The 21,316-nt window shown below is 36.3% G+C and overlaps 2 protein-coding genes across 2 annotated transcripts; one reads left to right on the top strand and one right to left on the bottom strand.

Annotated features, from left to right (window-relative positions):
* Positions 1-1,072: 1,072 nt before the first annotated feature.
* Positions 1,073-6,207, bottom strand: LOC130995930 (uncharacterized). Its single transcript, XM_057921438.1, has 10 exons — positions 5,428-6,207; positions 5,199-5,336; positions 3,896-4,084; positions 2,965-3,102; positions 2,751-2,872; positions 2,523-2,655; positions 2,299-2,428; positions 2,138-2,217; positions 1,812-1,943; positions 1,073-1,650 (listed from the first exon to the last, which is right to left on the bottom strand). Exons 1-10 carry the CDS (start codon positions 5,896-5,898, stop codon positions 1,423-1,425), a joined length of 1,761 nt encoding a protein of 586 aa, XP_057777421.1. The 5' UTR covers positions 5,899-6,207; the 3' UTR covers positions 1,073-1,422.
* Positions 6,208-13,645: 7,438 nt separating this feature from the next.
* Positions 13,646-14,665, top strand: LOC130994095 (uncharacterized). The gene has a single exon (XM_057919129.1). It carries the CDS (start codon positions 13,646-13,648, stop codon positions 14,663-14,665), a length of 1,020 nt encoding a protein of 339 aa, XP_057775112.1.
* The last annotated feature ends 6,651 nt before the right edge of the window (positions 14,666-21,316 follow it).

Genomic DNA, 21,316 nt, shown 5'->3' with positions numbered 1-21,316 from the left:
ATTTGCTTATATTTTGATTTTAATTTTATTTAATATTTATATTTATTTCTTTTAATATGTCGTTTAATTTCAACGCTCACCGTGCATCGCACGGGAGAGCATGCTAGTTCTAGATGAATATGAAATAATTACACGTCATTTCACATTTGAATTGTCAAAAGCGTGAAAATTTGAATAGACACGTCTCATATATAGTCGTTTGGGTGTGTTGTAATTACAAAATTGTCAGACATAATATTGTTATTAAAATACGCACAAAATCGCATTGTACAAAATGACCTAGTGATTTTTGACGAACATCCAATGAAGTGTTATCTAGTGCATTAGTTATTTATTTTGTTGAGCAAAAGAGTAATTGTTAATCTTTATTACACAAAGAAGAGATGGAAATAAGAATGTCAAAACTTTTTATCAAAAGAAAAAAAAAAGAATGTGAAAACTTGAATGACTCGTATAGTGAAGTTGTTATCTCATTGTAATTTATTGTGTGATGGACATAAATCATACAGTACTTATTTAATTGAGTCGACAAACACAGGCACAGGAATAAGGAAAGAATTTAGGCTTACTTGATCAGGTTGGTTAATCAACTACTTTTAACAACTGTAGAAGCAGCTTTTCATTTTTATCAATTACACTTTTGGGGATTCCAACTCCCACATGCAATCACCATGAACATGAATTATAAAAAAGTAGACCGGCCCTCCCACTCCCAGCTAATATGTTTTATTTTAATTTCACCCAAAAAAAAAAACAAAAATGTGTTTACAGAGAGAAAATACTTACTTAATAAGAGAACAAAATCAGAACAAGTGTACCTTGTTGGATCAGAAGGGTGCAATTTTGTCAACACATCTCTCAATCATCGATTCTCACTCTACAAACTGCAGGCACCCATCTCTCTTCAAATGCAATACAAAACAACATTGCCCCCAAATACAAATCTGTAGCATAACAAACTGAAACTACATACATCGTTTCATTAACACCAACGGAAACGCACATTATATGTGCGATACACCCAAATTAGCAATTGCAAACATCAAAAGCAAGCAAGAAACAAATCAGCACAAATACAAAATCCTCAAGAAACTGTTGAACAAAATCTGTATCCAAAAGAGGAAGAAAAAGAAACAAGTATATCAATTTCTGTGTGCTCAGCTGAGATTAGTGCTGATTACATCAAGGACGATCTCTTCTAACTCTAACAGGAACAAGGAAAAAGAAAAATTAGTTCCATATGGTCGATCATATCAAACTTCCTTCTTTTACATGCCGAATATTATATATTAGTAAAACTCATCAGGCTTGCTATTGCACAAACACCTATCTCTCCGTCACTTTTATTTTGCCCCCTTTGAATTAGTTTTGCCTCTTTCCAGAAAATCCATATTTCCAACTCAGTAAGGATTAAAAATTCGATCAGAACGATTTCTGGGCTTCAGCAAGCAACTTGTTCCAATCCCATTCATCAAGTTTTGGGAACACAACAGCTGCGCCAACAGCCACTACCACAAGAGTTAAGAACATAGCCTTCACGCAACCATGCCCACTGGAGAGCCTTCCCAATACTGTCTTACAGTATTTATCAGCATCCTTGAATAAAGCTTGGCGACTAGCATCAACTCCGTCATGTAAGGCTTTCTCATTCTGTAAATTGAAGCAATAGAAATAAGCTAGATGCTTTCACCTTCTTACACAAGGACATATTGCAATGAACGCCTAGACACCCTACAAGTCTCAGAGGTTGTAATTCTGAAAACACATAGCAACTCAAAACAACATAGCAGAAGATCAAATGTATTGCAAACCTTTTGCATGAAACTCTTCAGAGTATCCCTGACTTGAAGAGAAGTCTGTTTTGAAGAAAATTGCTTCCAACTCTCAGCAAGTTTCCTCAAGGCAGCAACACTAGCCTCTATGTTATCAACATAAATCTTCTCCTGAGAAAATCAAATTGTAGAATCAACCCAAAGTGCAAGTGGAAAACATAAAGTGGTGAACGTAAAATCAGAGGAAAATGTGGACAGGTTAGTGGAAACCCTGTAAGAACAGAATCTCTAATGAATCATTGTTGCAATAAGTTTCTGGATAAATCTTACATATAAAAGTATCCACATAAGCAATTAAGTCTTACCCACTGCTTAAAACAATCAGGATTGTGGACCAAACACCATATGAAGATGCTACTTGCTTCCTCGGATAGTGTGGGGATCCCTACAAAGCACTATTTCGTCAAAATCCTCTTCATAGATTCTTAACTACCTCTGAATAAAGCATACAAGAAAGTAGTTCAACCTTCTCCAGCTGTTTTCACAATTAAAGTTTGTATCTGCAGTGACACTTGCTTCATTGCTTTGCTTCCAGGTGAACCAGCAAGAGCAACATCTTTTAAAAGTGGGTAAATCGCCTCAAATCTTTCAGTAGCCTATTACACAGAAATTATCTAAAAGCATGTCAAGAAGATAACACAACCCAAGAACTAATTTTTATGGAAAAACTTCCTGAGTAACTCCTATTACCTTAACTCGGGCAGAAGGTGCAGGAAATGTTACACGTAGCAACAGGTCAAGTGCCACGGGTGGAATCAGGCGCTCACCCTTTCTAACAGCATTGTTTACTAATATGCTACGAGCTTTAGGTGCAGCTACAATTCTGATATACAGATATGTGGATGTTGTCACTTGAAAAATGAATCAGAGTAGAGCAACATAAGCTGCAAGCGTTGAGAGGGGATTCAAGAATCATACCTTTCTACTAACTGCAAAACCAAGTCCCTAGTGTGAGGATTAGATCCAGATTTCCCTCCAAGTATTGGCAAAATCTGATGTGACCATAGATACAACCCTACAGCTAAATCTACTTGGCTTGCCTACACATAGAGTCAGTTTCAGCTTGAAATACAGAATCACAAGAAACAAAGGCCAAAGCATTTTTTAACTGGACAACTATGTAACAACTCACCTGCACTATCATCCATATTAGAACTGGAAGCTTATCTTGTCCTTGATATTTTGAGTTTTCGCTCAACTTCGGCAACAAATTAATCAGCACATCAGGTTTCCGGCGTAATACCATTGCTAGAACCAAAAATATAGCAACCTGTAATATCCAGAATATAGTAAATGGAGCAACCAGTATAATAAGAAAAAAAAAAACTGCTAAACTGATAAATAATTTGCATAGGTAAAATAACAAGACAAAATGTAACACAAAATGATACAAGTACCAATACAGTTATCCTGAAAACCCAATGCAAATAATAATTGGTTCGAAAGTGTAATTCAAAAATTTTCAATTACAAAGAAGAATCATAGAAAGATACAAACTGCAATTGATTGCACATTCTTCTCTTTATCAGGATCCATAAACATCGTAGAAAAGAAAAATTAAACATCACTTTCCCGAAGGCTCTTTGATCTCAACCAAATTCAATAATGAGTGAGATAAGATACTAAATGCAACTAACAACTAATGCACAAACTCTTTTGTTAAGCTCAGCTTTCACAATTAAAAGTGGTGCATTGTACCGAGGGGCAATCCATAAGTAGTCAATAACAGATAAATGAAGTTGAATAGTCATTCATAGGCTCAAAACTGCAGGTCAAGAGATGAGGTAAATTGGATTCAGGAGGCAGCGCATGGATATCTACAACTTCTCTCAATATGTGGTCAACACCATAAACTGATAATCAAGCTTCAATGTCTAAATTCATAACGGTCTGAAAACTGAAACGTATCAATGTCCTAAGAATTGGCAAACCATGTCACGAAAGAAGTAAAGGTGCCAAAGAAACTACACAGTTAATACAGCCTAACAAGGAGAAGCTCCCAAACAGTTGGTTCTTAAGTCAATTGTTGTTTTAGCCACCAACAAAAAGATTTTCTTATATACCTGAGACTTTGAAGATGCTGCATGTACTCCTTTCTTCGAAACTTTAGACCCAGATTGTTGAGCAGTCAAGTCTGCCAAAATGCTATCTAATGACCAGACCACAAAGGTTCCTAACGCCTCATAAGAACGTTGATTGATCCAGTCAACTGATGCCTTGTAAACAGCTTCCGAGATATAAGAAACAGGGACCTGCTTGCAGAAATGAGGGAGGGGATAAAATTAGCAGGCTCCTATAATCCTTTATATCCTCAAAACATCCAACTGTAAAAATAAAAAATAAAAATTAAAAAATAAACAAACCATTAAAACACATCAAGCACAAGTAAATGATATCATGAAGACATAAAAAAATACCAAAATAAGACTCTAATAAGGTGGTTGGTCAAAAGGCACATCAACACAGGAGCATTTATAATTTTTCAATAAAGCCTCTGAAAACTTTCATCAGAAATATACTTTGATAAGCAGGCAATGTAGATCATCCTAGTTCAAGAAGGAAAAAAATCACATAAACAGAACATACAAACATGCCCTGACACAGAAACAACTGTTTGAACTAGTCACAGAGTAATTTTAGGGAACCCATGAACACGTAGAAATGCTATGCTATGCTCAAAGTCCAAGCTTGCCCTCAATAGCAGCATGACTGATATTGTTTGGTCTCACACTAATGAAAATAAAATAGTAGTGATAAATGATAATAGAAATAAGAAAATCTATCCAGGCATTAGATTCAGAACTAATTGAACATACAAAAGAGTACATCCCTAATTACAAAGTTTCAGTTTTTTCAGATCAACCAAGAGAAATGATAGTCAAACTAAAACTTAGGGTTTATCACTGAAAATTCAAATAGCAGAACACAATTGTTGAAGACATCTTTGTCATCAAAAGTAAATGAATGTTTTTAAATATGTCATTGTATAGTAAAAATTAAGATAAACTAGTAATGATTAAAGAAATGAAATCTTGATTATGGCTCCACGCCAGAACAGGAAAAACGTCCCATGATAGGGCTGGAAATAAACTCTTGTCCATTATGATATCATCTAACATATAAGTCATAAAAAGAGGGCTAAGAGTAATTCTCAAACTTCAAATTCGAGTCTGGGAGTTCATAAATGCATTTTCTTTGGAAATCCACAAAGATACGTCAATTAATTGAACCAGATGACATACTTATCGCTACATGCAATGTATGCTATTATCTCTGCTTAAACCATCTTGCTGCCTCAAGGCTCCAAATTTCAAACATAGCTCATCAAGAAACAAATAATACTACATAGAAACCTGACCAACTCACATCGGCAATCTTCGCCACGGGAGACTCCCTGAACAACTTATGCCACGGGAACTGCGATGCGCTCACTGCAGAAAATGCACGCCCAAAATAATCCGCAAACCTCATCAACTGAATATCCTGCTGCCCTTCATACGATTCCTATCACACACAAAAAGAAAAAAGAATCAAAATTTCTCAAAATCCAACAAAAACAGATAACAGAATCAGATCCAATAAGAGCATAAAATACCGAAACACTAGAAAGAAAGGCGACGAGGTCATCGGCATCGATCTTAGCTGCAGCCTCCGATACAGTAACTTTAGGCTTCTTAGCCTTCTTTTGCTTCTCCTTCTTGTGCACCTCCACCGCATTATTCTTAACATCAGCATCGCTGCTGAGATCGTCGTCGTCCTCATCCCGCCCGCGATTATTCCTCGATCTCCCCTTATTGTCATTGTCGTCGTCTTCATAAACCGCGGCGGCGCGCTGAGCCTCTAATTTCCGGCGGCGTTCCTCCGAGTGCTTCTCCAAGCCCTTGAAAACGCTGATTTTCTCCGGCGCGATCGCGGATCCGTTAGGCAATCTAGAGGAATCGGCGGCAGCTTTCTTGTTCTGATTTTTCCTCTGTTTCTTGGCGGTGACCTTCTGCCAGCCATGGTTGTTGTCGTCGGAGTGGTTGATTGGCTCCGAGATGGAGGAGAATGATTTATCTTCTTCCATTGGTAGAGAGAGAAAGTTAGAGAGAGAGAGAGAGTCGATCGAATTGAGGGAAAATCAGACGGAGAACGGATCGGAGAATAGAAAGGAGAACGGTCTGATGCGATGCGAGCGAGTAAATAATGGTAGTTGGGTTTGAAACCGAATTGGGCTCCCTTCTCAATCTAATTACGATATTGCCATGGTTGAATATCCAATTCCAAAACGTGGATTGCAGTCAGATCCCTCAACTCGCTCACCTACTTAATTTGCTCGATTTCTTACCCGATTCATTCCCATCCAATTTGGACTACAACTTATGGAAAATATTGCGACTCATTTATGTTTTTTCAATCACCAATTTATTTACGTTCTGTTATTATTTTAATAATAATAATAATAATGTCCTCAAGGGGACACCAAGCGGTGCGATCTCCTGTGTGTGAACAGTGAGGTCTCGGGTTCAAATCTCACTGCTCCCCCTCCCCAACTCTCCCAAGTCAAAATAATAATAATAATAATAATAATAATAATAATAATAATAATAATAATAAATTATATCGTATTTATTTCACTCTTTGTTGTACCCAAAAATAACACCTAAAACAGAAAGCAATAAGAACCCGAGAAAAAATGATGAAAACGTAAGACTTTGTATTGATTTAACATTTTATGCTTGTATACAACGTTTTCTAAGTTCACTATTTAATCTCATATCTGATTGTGTTCATTATTGCATATGTATGTCATTTGTCTCTATATAAATAGATTATATGGTGTGTTTTAGATCACAGAAGACCATATAATTGGAATAACCTTAAATGGTATTATTGCATATGTATGTCATTTGTCTCTATATAAATAGATTATATGGTGTGTTGTAGATCACAGAAGACCATATAATTGGAATAACCACCTTGAATGGTATTATTGCATATGTATGTCATTTGTCTCTATATAAATAGATTATATGGTGTGTTGTAGATCACAGAAGACCATATAATTGGAATAACCTTAAATGGTGTGTTGTAGATCACAAAAGACCATATAATTGGAATAACCTTAAGAGATAGTCGAGATGACTCTAGGACGAGTCGTTGGTTTAGGCTGCAGTATAGAAGGAAGGAATTTGTCTTGACTACTTGTCTATACTGGTACGTCGTAACGTATTCATAGGATCACAGTGAGATGTAGTCTTCTATCTGACATATGTGAAGGATCAAGATCACGGTGACTTAATAAGATCTTAATACTAATAAGGTTTCAAATATATATGTTGATTCGTGTATTATTTTGATTTACTATGTGTGAGAGTTATATATTAACTTGAGTACTCTGTATCTTGGGTGATAGCGGTTAATATATGATATTTGGTTATCTGAATTAGTACCCGTATCCAGTATAGGATAATGACATCCCCTTAAGGAGCTCAAAAGGTTTATTGCGTTAAACCCTGCAGGTTGATTAAGTTCAGACGCAATAATAAGGGTTGAGTGGTACTACTTAAGGATTACAAAGAGATTAATTAATATAAGCTGTCAGAGCTTTAATTAATTAATGAATGTCGAATATTTTAAATACGGAGGTCTAATAAGTCTAAATACAAGCCCGACTCATCATCGGTAATAAAGGGGTAAGTCAATATTGATTCTCTAGTGGAATGAATTAATATTTATGAATTAATTGTGATCTGGGCTGATCATAAGAATTAATTCATTTGAGGCCCATCTTTATTCATTGTATCTGATCCCTGGACTGGCCCAAAGTCTCCTGAGCCCAGTAGGAGTCGCCTACTACAGTTATTAAGGCCCTAGGTCTGTGTTTTGTCTTTAAATACAGATATATGCTCTCAGAATAAGACACACAAAAATCAGGGTTTTAGAGAGCAGAGCAATAAGGAGGCGCCAACTGTAGGGGTCGAATTCTCTAGGAGTTCTCAGAGTTCGTTGTCCATCCAACGTTGGGAACTGAGCGGGATACAGTTCATAAGATATGAGCTGGACTCAGATTTTCACAGGAAACTGTAAACACAAATTTTATTGTATTCAATTTAATGAAATACAAAAATGTGTACAAATCCAAAATAAATGGATTGAGATGAATTTATTATGGGTTGTGAAACTCCACTTGATCCTCTGATTATCCTCTTCAAATGTTACTTGAAATCTTTGGAGGGAAGTACGCCTTCTTGATCTCCTTGGATTTGATTTGATGATTTGAACTTGAATTTGAATTTGATGTGTTTCTTGAAATCTTTGGAGGGAAGTACGCCTTCTTGATCTCCTTGGATTTGATTTGATGACTTGAACTAGAATTTGAATTTGATGTGTTTCTTGAAATCTTTGGAGGGAAGTTCGCCTTCTTGATCTCCTTGGATTTGATTTGATGACTTGAACTTGAATTTGTATTTGATGACGTCAATCCAGAGGACTTCCACCATATTTCTGAATTGAACGTTGACTTTGATGAATTTGATGAAGAACGTGTTGACTTCCTTGTAGAACGCCTTGAACCTTGAGCTTTGGGCTTTATAACATTGATGCAGAGGGCCTACGCATTATTTATGGATCGAGCGTTGGATTTGACTTGAGCTTTTGGGTTGCTTCCACGAAGAATGCCTTGATTGTTGGAGATGACTTCGTTGTAGTAAATTACTCCTTCAATGCTTGAGCTCTCAAATGATTTGTGTGTGTTTAGAACTGATATGAGGACCCCTATTTATAGTTGTAGGAAGAGTCAAGCTTTGGGCCAGAGTCCACATGATTATGGGCTTAGGGCTGACGTGGCACGATCCTATTGGCTCTTGAAGACTGATATATATCAATATTAGATTTGACTTGCTGCCAAAGAAATTGATCTCTATCTTTGAAATATGGTAAGATCTTTATTAATAATATATCATATTTAATCTTGGATTTCATAAGATTCCAAAATAAACAAAGATATAAAATTAATAAAATATTTTTTATATCCTATAAATTTCGTGTGCCTACAGAAACCAAGTTCTGGCAGTCTCTGAAAAATAGCCATAACTTTCTCTACAGAACTCCGATTAAGGTGAAACAGGTGGCCACGGAAAGCTCTTTCGAAGACGAAGAAGTCGTATTTCTGTAAAAAATACGATTGGAGGTCGTTTGAGGGATCAAACGGAGCATTGAAGTTGGATGACCTGTTTAGTGACAAATTGGGTCAGAACTTGAGTCTTTTGATTCAATCGTCAACAGCCTCTGCGTTCAATTCACAAGTAAGTGATTCTAACTCCAAGGTGCAGCACTTAAATTAATAGGATCATGCTAGGTTTAATCGATGTATGGTGAATTAAGATAATCCAAGAAACGATCCTCAGACAAATCGAGTATTAATTAAATTTAACTAGTACACGCGTCCGTGCGTTGCACGGTGGGCGTTATTTTAAAAGAACATTTTAATTAAAATAAACATAAATCTAATTTAGTACCATGAGCGTTATTTTGAAAGAACATTTTAAGTAAAATAAGCATAAATTCATCATAAACATAAAATCTAATTTAGTATGCTCGTTTGTACGATGCATAACCAACATCAAAATTGAACGACATTTAATTTTAAATAAATAAATATACATATTAAAATATAATTTAGATATAAGTAAATGAGAACATGAATCTTAATAAAAAAAATTAAAATTATCCACAATACAATCTCAATGAAAAACATGAATCTAAAAATATTTGAATTTTCAAATTAAAAAAATAATAAAAATTGATTTTAATTAATAATGTGAATTTCCTAGACTCCAACATTCTACTCATAAACCTCAGCTTTAGCCTTTGCAAAGGATCATCAGCAACAGCATCTTTCTCTCCTCGCTCGTCAGCCATCTTCTTTCTATGTAAATCTTCGGCTGAATCCATCGCTTCTCGTTGCTCTGCACTCCTTCGTTCATGTCACGACAATTTTTTCATTTCTCCACGAATCATATTAGTATTAATTTGCTCGTTTAGTCCCAAAATAAATTTATCCATGAATTTATGCAATATATAATTATGTTATGTAACTGCTACGTGTATAAATTTATGTTTATAAGTTGTCAATTGGGTTAGTGGGACGGTTATGCATAAGTAAGAATACATGTATAATTATTGATGGTATCAATTTACGTGGGTTAGTGGAAGTAAAAATTTTTAATTATTTTTTAATTATCTTTAATTTAAATTTGAATGTAGTTAAAAAAGTTAAACTCCATTTGGATTGAGGTATACCGAAAAATGGCATTAGTGTAATTGAAACTAAAAACTAATTTTTAAATTTTGGCGGTAAAAAGTAGCCGTTAAACTGCTTTTTTATATATTATATAGATATTCCTTCATACACTAGGGTTTTACATGTCTTTATATGTAATAACAACTACAAATTCTAATAGGAAACACTACTACAAAATTATACATACATAACACTCAATACATAACAGTTTTTTTAAAAAACCGTTATGTATGAGCGCACTTTTAGGGATAGATAACGGTTTGACAAAAAATCGTTATCTATATAGTGTTGTCCATAAGTTTAGATACCGGTTTATGTTAATCCGTTATGTTTGTGCGTTATCTATTAGATACATACATAACGGTACTACGAAACCGTTAAGCCGACCGTTATCTATAAGCATATTTTACAACGGTTTATTAAGGGCACGTTTGCTGCGGTGTTTAACGCTGTATTAGCATATTAATCTGCTAATACACGAGCATTTGGTGGCTTTCTGCATAACACAGGCGGCCCAATATTATGCAAGGGCCCGGGCCTCTTTACATAGATAAATCCCGTTTAGGAATACGCCACCCCCCCTGATACGTAAACCACCAGAATTATCTTGGATCGAAATCTCATTTTTGCCCTCAAATTCAAATATTATCAGCCCTAAACAACGGTGTCGCTTCTTTCAATTCCCCATTCTCTACATTGTCGCTGCTGTGTGTCTCCGATGAAGAACTCGACGCAAGTTTGGCTGGGCAATACCAGGAATCATTTTCACGCCGGAATCGACAACCCCGTGCGGTGCGTAAATTTTTTTTTTGATTCGAAACTGATTTTTATTTGTATTTCATAAAGAAGAGAGCATACAAATCATTTGTGAGTATTCAGTTTTTTTCGAAAAAAACTGTACATAATCTTTATGAAAAAATTGTGGTTTTATCATTGCTTGGATTTGAAACTTACAAATTCCATTGAAAATTTCTGACTCGTGAACATAAAATCGAAAGGCCCGAGACTTGTGACCACTATTTTCTACTTATTTTTTATTCAAAGGTGACTCAAATTGACTTCGAATTATCTCTACGCAGCCGCTGCTATTCTCGTCGACGAAGAACTGTACTCAAGTTTTGCTGTGCAATACTAGGAATTAATTTCACGACGTAATCGACAAGGTGGTATGTGCTTAACTCGTTTTTGTGATTGGAACCTGAAGTTGATTTGTGATTGTGCTTGTCAGATTTTTTTTGGAATAAACTGAATACAATCTTCATGAAAAAAATTGTGTTGGATTTTTTTTAATCGAAATTTACTAAGTCTAAATATATGAATCTACCCACTTTGATAATATGTCTATGGAAAGTACCCACCCATATAATACGTCTATGGAAAGTACCCAAAGCGGCTTTGATGTTGATAGGTAGACATTGAATTTTCCAAAAGTTCTTACACTTTCTTACACAAGTACAATTGTGTAAGAAAATTGTGTAAGATAGGTAGTTAAGAATGGTTCAAAATATGAGAAAATGACATTAATTGCTAACTCACGTCAGTTTCAAGCACTGTAGGTTTGAAAAAATTGATAAAATAGGTTACGTTTGTGCGTTATAAAATATCAATAAGCAGGCAAAAATTTTCCTATTTATTAAAGCCAATGGAGTAACAAGCCTCCCATAAACCCTAGCCGCCTGCATAAGCCTCGGGGTATTTTCACGCGCGGCTTCTGTAGAAGGCTAGGGTTTATGGGAAGCTTGTTACTCCATTGGCTTTAGAATATTTTTTAGTTGACAATATATCTAAATTTGAATTTTTTAGATTTTTTATTAATGTTTTATAACCCACAAACGTGCCCTCGTTTCATATTTTTTTATATATATATTTTCTAAAAAAATACATATGAGTGATCCAAAATGATGATATTTATATAAATAATTAAATAGATATAATCGAAAATATATATATATATATATATATATATATATAAACAAATACGAAATTAGGGCACGTTTGTGGGTTATAAAACATTAATACAAATGCTAAAAAGAATTCAAATTTAGATATATTGTGAACAAAAAAATATTCTAAAGCCAACGGAGTAACAAGCCTCCCATAAACCCAAGCCACCTGCAAAAGCCGCGCGTTAAAATACCCCACGGCTTATGCAGGAGGCTAGGGTTTATGGGAGGCTTGTTACTCCATTGGCTTTAGAAAAAATAATTTGTTCATAATATACCTAAATTTGAATTTTTTAGCATTTTTATTAATGTTTTATAACCCACAAACGTGCCCTCATTTCGTATTTATTTATTTTATATATATATTTTCTGAAAAAATACATATGAAAGACCCGAAATGATGATATTTATATAAATAATTAGAATGACCCAAAATAATTCACGGATATATAGGATATATATACTGGAAATAATTCACAACAAATAAACAATTGTTGTAAATATATCTATAAGATATATCTTATGTGTGTTGACCAAGAAACCTCCCTAAAACCCTAGCTTCCTACTTGTATAAATAGAGGCCTTTGGCCCTCATATTGAATACACTTCATTCGTATTCTCTTCTCTATTCTCTCGCTTCTCTCTAGTTTATAATACGTTATCAGCACGATAGTTTCTAGTTCTCTCATCATCTCCCTTCGATCATAAAAGGTAATTTTATTTTATTCTTTGTGTTGATTTTATGTGAATCATATAAGAGTGTAGTTAATTAAATAACTTCATCTCTATTTAATTCCACGTAATTCTCAATTTAAATATTTTTCCGACAGATCTATATATATATTAATTATTCAATACAATGTCAAATCCTCAAACGTATTAGTTTTGTTTAAAGTAGCGCATGAATTCTGATTATGTTTGGTTTAATTAGTCCCACGTTACTTTTAGGATATGCTAATGAATTCTGATTTGTTACTTTTAGGATATGTTAATGAATTCTGATTTGTGTAATGTGATTGTCATACTTCGATTTGATTTTCAATCTATTTACTTGACTACTGCATGTTTTAGAAAACTGAAAAGAAGACAAATACTTTTTATTTATTTTCAATCATTTATTTTCAATCGATTCTGCCTAGACACAAGATTAGCTTAACAGAAGATAAAATATTAAAGATACACATCACATATCAAGTTTGTTCTTTTATAATTTTCTTCAATCCGACGAATTGATATTCATTAAAATAAATTAAATCAATTTACTATGAAGTTTATTGTTATCAATTTTTTTTATGTCAAATTTCGGATTTTTTGTGCTCTAATTTCGTTATTTGACATGTTATATTCTGAAATATATTATATATATATATATATATATATATTTTCCGAAATAATCTTGAAAAATTAATTGATGCTATTTAAATAGCACAAGTAGTATTCCTGAAGAATATTACATTCAAGATCTTAAATTGATGCTATTAAAGTAGCACAAGTAATATTCCTGAAGAATATTACATGCTCTATGAGCAAAATAAATTAAACATTTGGATAACATATCCTTGATTATTTTGTGCAGAATTGCACGGATGGCAAACATAGCCAAACTTGAGTTCATCGCCCTTGACATCTCGGGCAAGAATTACATGTCATGGACTCTTGATGCTGATATTCATCTGATCTCAAGGGGTCTAGGAGAAACTATCAAAGAAGGAAACAAAGCGTCCGACCAGGATCGCGCTAAGGCACTAATATTCCTTCGTCATCACCTTCATGATGACCTTAAGACAGAGTATCTGACTGTCAAAGATCAACAAGAATTGTGGACGAACCTCAAAGAAAGGTTTGATCATCAAAAGACTGTCGTCCTTCCTAAAGCTCGTTACGAGTGGATGCATCTAAGACTACAAGACTTTAAGTCTGTGAGTGCTTATAATTCTGAATTATTTAGAATTGTTTCTAAATTGAAACTTTGTGGAGAGAAAATCAGTGATGCTGATATGCTTGAGAAAACATTCTCCACTTTTCATGCTTCTAATGTGCTGTTACAGCAACAATATAGAGAGCGTGGTTTCAAAAAGTATTCAGAATTAATATCTTGTTTGTTGGTTGCCGAGCAAAATAATGAATTGCTCTTGAAAAATCACGAACTCCGCCCCACCGGTTCCGCTGCATTGCCTGAAGCCAATGCAACTTTCAACCATGATAATGGACGTGGTCGTGGGAACCAACGTGGACGTGGGCGTGGACGTGGACGTGGATATGGTCGCGGTCATGGACGTGGTAAACCACATGATGCAACCTCTAGCAACAAAAAGCATAAAGCATCCAACGAGCACAATTCATACAAAAAGGAAGGTGAATGCCAAAGGTGTGGTATGACAGGACATTGGGCACGTACTTGCCGAACAGCAAAACACCTTGCAGATCTATATCAAGATTCAATCAAGGGAAAAGGCAAGAAGGAGTCCAATAATGTTGACTTTGACGGTCCAATTGATATTACTCATTTAGATGTCTCCGACTTCTTTGAAGACCCAAAAGGAGATAATATAGATCAGTTGATCGGTGGTGGTGTGCTTGAAGACAATAATATGGACACTATTTAGTCTTTAATCTTTTATTTCTAGTTGTTAAGATGACATTGCTTATTTCTACCATTTACTTTCAAGATGTTGTTTTTCTTTTTGATTAGAACATTTGCTTATTTCCTTATCTTGAAATGCTTACTCAATAATAATTGATTTTTTTTTCAAAAATATCTCAGAAAATCAAATGGAATCTTGTGATATTTGTCTTGCCGATAGTGACACCACACACACTATTCTTCAAAAGAAGAAGTATTTCCTTAAGTTGACATTAGCCGAGGATAATGTCAACACAATATCAGGTGCATCAAACATCATTGAAGGCTCCGGAAGAGCTTGTATCATTTTACCAAATGATACTAAATTAGATATTGAAAATGCCCTGTACTCTAGTAAGTCCAAAAGGAATTTACTAAGTTTCAAGGATATCCGCAATAATGGATACCACATCGAGACAATTGCAGAAGGTAGCAATGAATATCTTTACATAAATTCTTTTGTTTCAGGCTATAAGCTGACAAAAGAAAAATTAGCAACACTACCTTCTGGAATGTATTACACATTCATAAAAGCAATTGAAACAAACCATGTCATGAACGTAAAGTTCAATGATACAAAAAGTTTTAAGCTTTGGCATGATAGATTTGGACATCCTGGAGCGACTATGATGCGCCGAATAATCAATAATTCATATGGGCACAACATAAAGAATCAAAAGATTCTTTCTACAAATGAATTCCCATGTGATGCTTGTGCGCAAGGCAAGTTAGTCATTAGACCTTCATATACGAAGGTTAATATTGAATCTCCATCTTTCTTAGAAAGAATTCAAGGAGACATTTGTGGACCTATACATCCACCTTGTGGACCTTTTCGATACTTCATGGTATTGATTGATGCTTCTTCTAGATGGTCACATGTATGCTTGCTTTCTACTAGAAATGCAGCATTTGCTAGACTACTTGCTCAAATCATAAAATTAAGAGCTCAATTCCCAGACAATTCAATTAAAAGAATTCGTCTTGATAATGCTGGTGAGTTTACATCTCAAGCATTTGATAACTATTGTATGGCTATTGGAATTGAGATTGAACATCCAGTAGCTCATGTCCATACTCAAAATGGTTTATCAGAATCGTTCATTAAACGTCTTCAAATTATTGCTAGACCATTACTTATGAAATCAAAACTCCCAACTACTGCTTGGGGTCATGCCATATTACATGCTGCAACATTAGTTCGACTAAGGCCATCAGCTAATCATGAATACTCCCCAATGCAAATTATCTTTGGCCGAGAACCCGATGTTTCTCACTTACGAACTTTTGGTTGCGCGGTTCAAGTCCCAATTGCACCCCCACAACGAACAAAAATGGGTCCCCAACGAAGACTTGGGATATATGTTGGATTTGATTCACCATCAATTATAAGGTATCTAGAACCTTTAACGGGTGATTTATTTACTGCACGTTTTGCAGACTGTTATTTTGATGAAATGACATTTCCAACATTAGGAGGAATAAATTTACATCCAGAAAAGCACAAGGAAATCTCTTGGAATGAGAAAAACTTATCACATTTTGATTCTAGAACAAATCAATGTGAACAAGAAATTGAAAAGATCATTCATTTGCAAAAGATTGCAAATCAAATTCCTGATGCTTTTGTAGATACAAGAAAAGTGACACAATCTCACATACATGCTGCAAATACTCCAGCTAAAATTGATGTCCCTGAAGGACAAATAGCTTTGGCAGCAAATGAGTCCAAAATTCGTCAAAAACGTGGTTGACCGGTTGGTTCCAAAGATTCTATGCCTAGAAAAAGAAAGGGGCAAGATGGAAACCAAACAATGACGAAAATGACTAATCAATCAAATGAAAACGATGTAATTCCTGAAGAATTACAAGTATCTGAAAATCATGAGATCTCAATAAATTATTTACATTCGAATCAGATACTAGAGAGAGAAAATATCATCGTTGATGATATATTTGCCTTTCATATAGCTCTTCAAGTTTTAAATGAGGATCCTGAACCAAAATCTGTTGCACAATGCAAACAGAGACTTGATTGGCCAAAGTGGAAAGAAGCTATAGAAAGGGAATTAAATTCCTGTGATAACCGGAAAGTATTTGGGCCTATAGCCTTAACTCCGGAATCTAAAATCCCTGTTGGATATAGATGGATTTTTGTTAGAAAGAGAAACGAGAAAAATGAAGTTACGAGATATAGAGCAAGACTCGTAGCACAAGGTTTCTCACAAAAACCAGGAATTGATTATGAGGAAACATACTCTCCAGTAATGGACGCTATTACTTTTAGATTTTTGATTAGTCTGGCTGTGTCACAAAGGCTTGATATGCGCCTTATGGATATAGTGACTGCTTATCTATATGGGTCATTAGATAATGACATATATATGAAAATTCCCGAAGGATTTAAAATGCCTGAAGGATTGCAGTCAAAACCCAAAAGCATGTATTCAATTAAACTGCAAAAATCGTTGTATGGGTTGAAACAGTCTGGTCGTATGTGGTACAATAGACTGAGCGAGTATCTTTTAAAAGAAGGATACAAGAATAATGATATATGCCCTTGTGTTTTCATTAAGAAAACCGAAAGTGGATTTGCAATCATAGCAGTTTATGTTGATGATTTAAATTTAATTGGGACTCCTGAAGAGCTCAATAAAACAGCTGAATATTTGAAGAAAGAATTTGAGATGAAAGATTTGGGAAAGACAAAGTTTTGTCTTGGTTTGCAAATGGAACGTATCCGTGGAGGAACGTTTATCCATCAATCCACATATACAGAAAAAGTGCTAAAACGCTTCTATATGGATAATGCACATCCATTAGCATCACCAATGGTCGTTAGATCTCTTGATACTAAGAAAGATCCATTTCGACCAATTGAAGAGGGTGAAACGATACTTGGTCCTGAAGTACCATATCTAAGTGCAATTGGAGCGTTGACTTATCTGGCTAATAATACTAGACCGGATATAGCTTTTTCCGTTAATCTTCTGGCAAGATTTAGCTCTGCACCCACTTTGAGACATGGGAATGGTGTTAAGCACATTCTACGTTATCTAAAGGGTACCATTGACCTTGGACTATATTATCAAGAAAATTCTGATAATACTCTAGTGGGGTATTCGGATGCAGGATTTTTATCCGATCCACATGAAGCTAAGTCACAAACTGGATATATTTTCACATGTGGTGGAACTGCTATATCATGGAAGTCTGTGAAGCAAACCTTGACTGCAACATCCTCAAATCAGGAATCCACATTGGAACCAAAAAAAGATAAATGTACGCCTTTTGAGATAGATTGGACGGCTCAAGCTCACGGGTTTTGCAAAGGGGAATTTGACCCAATGAGTACAAGAGGAATTCAAGGCTTTTGTAATTCACGGGTTTTGAAAGAAGAATCTCACGCCCACTCACTCATTCAAAGCTTATTTTAGGTTAAATATACCCAAGCCGCCCCACTCATTCAAACCAAATCCGCCCCTTTGCAAATTTTTTGCTCCTTCAAGAATTCATTCGCGGCTTCAAGAATTTTCGGCTTCAAGGCATACTCCATGGCTTCTTCCTCAAACCAAGTAAGCATCGAATCTCCTTGAGCATATTTTTATGTATTTTAAGCATGTTTATTCGTATAAATTGAGCTTCTTCTTTTTTTGAGGCGATGATTGACTGTTGAAGCATGTTTGTTTAGAACCGTTGACTGTTGAAGCATGTTTGTTTAGAACCGTTGCTTTATTTTACTTTCTTTGATTTTTTTTTAGTTTGGTGGATTTAATTTTTGTGAACAGGGATATTACTTTGGTGGATTTATTTAGTGTATACAGACAATTCTCGTAATTAGCTAATGGAGCTTTATATTAGTTTGGTGGATTTATTAGTTTAGGTCCTTTTATATGTTAATTACGCATAAAATAAAAACATTTTTTTAGGTTTTTCATAATTATAAAATTAAATACATATTAATTAAATTTAAAGAATTTAATTTAATCAACAAGCCTCCCATAATTATGCTTTTTACGCACAAGCCTCGCACTGTAGAAATGCCGAAGGCTTGTGCCTTAAAAACATAATTATGGGAGGCTTGTTGGTTATTAGGATTTTTTAAATTTTTAATTATTTTTAGAGTGCTTTAATATATCATTATGAATTATATATTTTGTATTTATTTGAGGTTTTTCAGAATTCATAACATTTATTAAATATTATAGGTTAGTTAATATGAAATTATTAATATAGTATGTGTGTTTGGTTAATGATTTGAGCTATTTTTGGCTTTGGAATAGGAGATTATCTCTTATTGGAGGCCCGGGACAATCAATCGTCCTAAGACAGCAATTAGTACGTATTACAAGACCAAGTACCTGAAGAACATAGTACTGAAATTAAATCACATTGGGGGTGATGTACTGGAGAACACATTCCGACAGGGTTGCTTTGGTCACTTTTTGGATTGGGCCCCGGGCCCCAAGTGCAACACGACATTGCATCATGTTGTCTCTCGTCAGATTAAGATACAAGGCGACGGCAGCGAGGATGAAACCATATGGTTCTAAATCAATAGGAGGAGGGTTTGCTTGTCACCGGGAGATTGTGCCCTCATCACAGGATTGTCGTTCGGGGCGTCGCATTTTGATCCTGAGGAAAATCACGATTTGAGGAAGGCACAGACATTCAGACATTTTTGCAACGGGCAACATATGTCAGTCGGGGCGTTGCACGATAAATTTATGGCCCAACAGGTGAACGACCCCGACGGCGGGATATACCTCCGTGTGGCCCATTTGTTGGTGCTACACATATTCATTTTGGGAGTGGACTTGCCACGACCCGTTGAGCCCTGGACTTGGGCTTTACTGGATGACTTGCAGGCGTTTTCCACATTTCCTTGGGGAGGGTACACGTATAAAGCCCTGAATTACTGGATGAAGAATATTACCCCAGATATTCCTGAGAAAACAGGGAAGTACAACTTCTTCGGTCCTTCTTGGGTCCTATTTGTTTGGGCTCTTGAAGTTATCCCCGACTTGGCCACAGCCGTGGCCATATGTAATGCAGGGAGATACCCTAGATGCCGGAAGTGGAAGTTCTTGAAGTCCAGCAAATATGAGTTACAGCCCTTATTTGAAATAGAGGTAATAATTTAAGTGTTTATTTGTTAAAATACTGGATTTTATGAATATTAATTTTCAACTACATATTTTTTTATTGTAGGGTCGAGAGTGTTACGAGATGAGGCCCGATGAGTACGAGGCCATGGCGCCTTACTGGCTATCGGTGTCAAGCGGCGGTGATATAGGCATCCGATTTCCAGGTCCGGAGGCATTCGGCCCCAGGGACGCTCGGGGGCGCCACAGTTGTGGGGACCAGAGCCAGGCTTTTGTTCAACCTGATGCACGACGTCGTCGTTCGAGGCAAGATACTGGAAAGCGCCCGAGACCACAGGTGGTGGAGTCCTCATCGAGCAGTAGCCATCAGGATCAGAGTGGCGGCAGCGATCGTCCTGTGACTTCTGGTCGGAGGTCTCACAGGGACTCGAGGCCCAGGCACGGGGGAGAGAGTAGCACTGCTGCGCATTCACAGTGGAGTGAGCAGGACTGGGGGCGCATGCAGACCATGATACGTGCGAGTGAGGAGAGCATATTCTCAAGGGTGAAGAATTGGTTGGAGGAGAAGATAGATTCTATGCGTTGTCGATGCTCGCATAGCACTGACGTTCATGTGCCCAGACCTCCTCCACGATCTCACTCAGAGAGGAGACGTGAGCCGGATCCAGCGACGCAAGCATCATCAGAAGCCCCATCGCGTCATGACTCTCCTGCACATGACTCTCCTACACGGGACACGGGACATCCTACCGGTGATGATGTGCACACCCCACCTGGGCAGCATGATGCTTTTGGTGGCCCGACGAATTTTGGGGATGTTCATACTCCATACATTGGCGGCCAACAGTGGCAGGTGACGCCATTGGGTGAGTCGAGTTCTTATGGAGGGCCACGCTACTCGTATCATGAACAGGGCACCAGCTCATCATACCAGGCTGAGCAGGCTCGTCATTCGGTGTCGGATCTGAGAGATGCCGGATATTCGTCAGCAGAAATCCAGCATTATTGGCAGAACTTGATGCCGGTAAGTTGTCTTTGCATTAATTCACTTGTCAGTGAACTTTCGTTTCCACTGTTTAACTTGTGATTTTTATATTGAAATATAGGTAGTTTCTGAGGGACTAGCTGTCATTCCTCTCAGTATCTGTCCACCGGAGGTTCCACCACCATGTAGAAGCCGCCGTGAACGGCAGCCTTCGGCTGCACTTCGTTCACTGTACGTACACAGCGCCGAGCCCAAACCCGTTGACCAACAGTATGTTGACGCATTTGAGCGTATGCTGAATGCAGGCAAAATGAGCTACAAGACGGTGATGGTGGCAGAGAGTCAGCACAAACTCCCCTTTGAGTTTTGGTCCAGGATGCAAAACCCGATGGTTGACTTCACGACCGAGGTTGGTTATTTTCTGAAGCAGTTCTTACATTTAATCAATTTTTTTTACTTAATACTAATATTAAAATATGTGCAGGTTGTTGATATGTACATGATGACGTTGAAGCATAGGTTGATGACACATGCTGATTTGATA

Source organism: Salvia miltiorrhiza, chromosome 7, assembly GCF_028751815.1.
Source record: "Salvia miltiorrhiza cultivar Shanhuang (shh) chromosome 7, IMPLAD_Smil_shh, whole genome shotgun sequence".
Classification (NCBI taxonomy): domain Eukaryota; kingdom Viridiplantae; phylum Streptophyta; class Magnoliopsida; order Lamiales; family Lamiaceae; genus Salvia; species Salvia miltiorrhiza.
The sequence above is the reverse complement of the archived record's forward strand: the minus strand, read 5'-3'. Positions and strand labels throughout refer to the sequence as shown.

Bases quoted from the DNA above. Each gene is read 5' to 3' on its own strand.
- LOC130994095 (XM_057919129.1), top strand. From the start codon at position 13,646: ATGGCAAACATAGCCAAACTTGAGTTCATCGCCCTTGACATCTCGGGC.
- LOC130995930 (XM_057921438.1), bottom strand. From the start codon at position 5,898: ATGGAAGAAGATAAATCATTCTCCTCCATCTCGGAGCCAATCAACCAC. The intron at 4,085-5,198 runs GTGAGTTGGTCA...TTCTGCAAGCAG, and splicing joins CCGTGGCGAAGATTGCCGAT to GTCCCTGTTTCTTATATCTC. The intron at 3,103-3,895 runs GTATATAAGAAA...TGGATATTACAG, and splicing joins CAGCATCTTCAAAGTCTCAG to GTTGCTATATTTTTGGTTCT.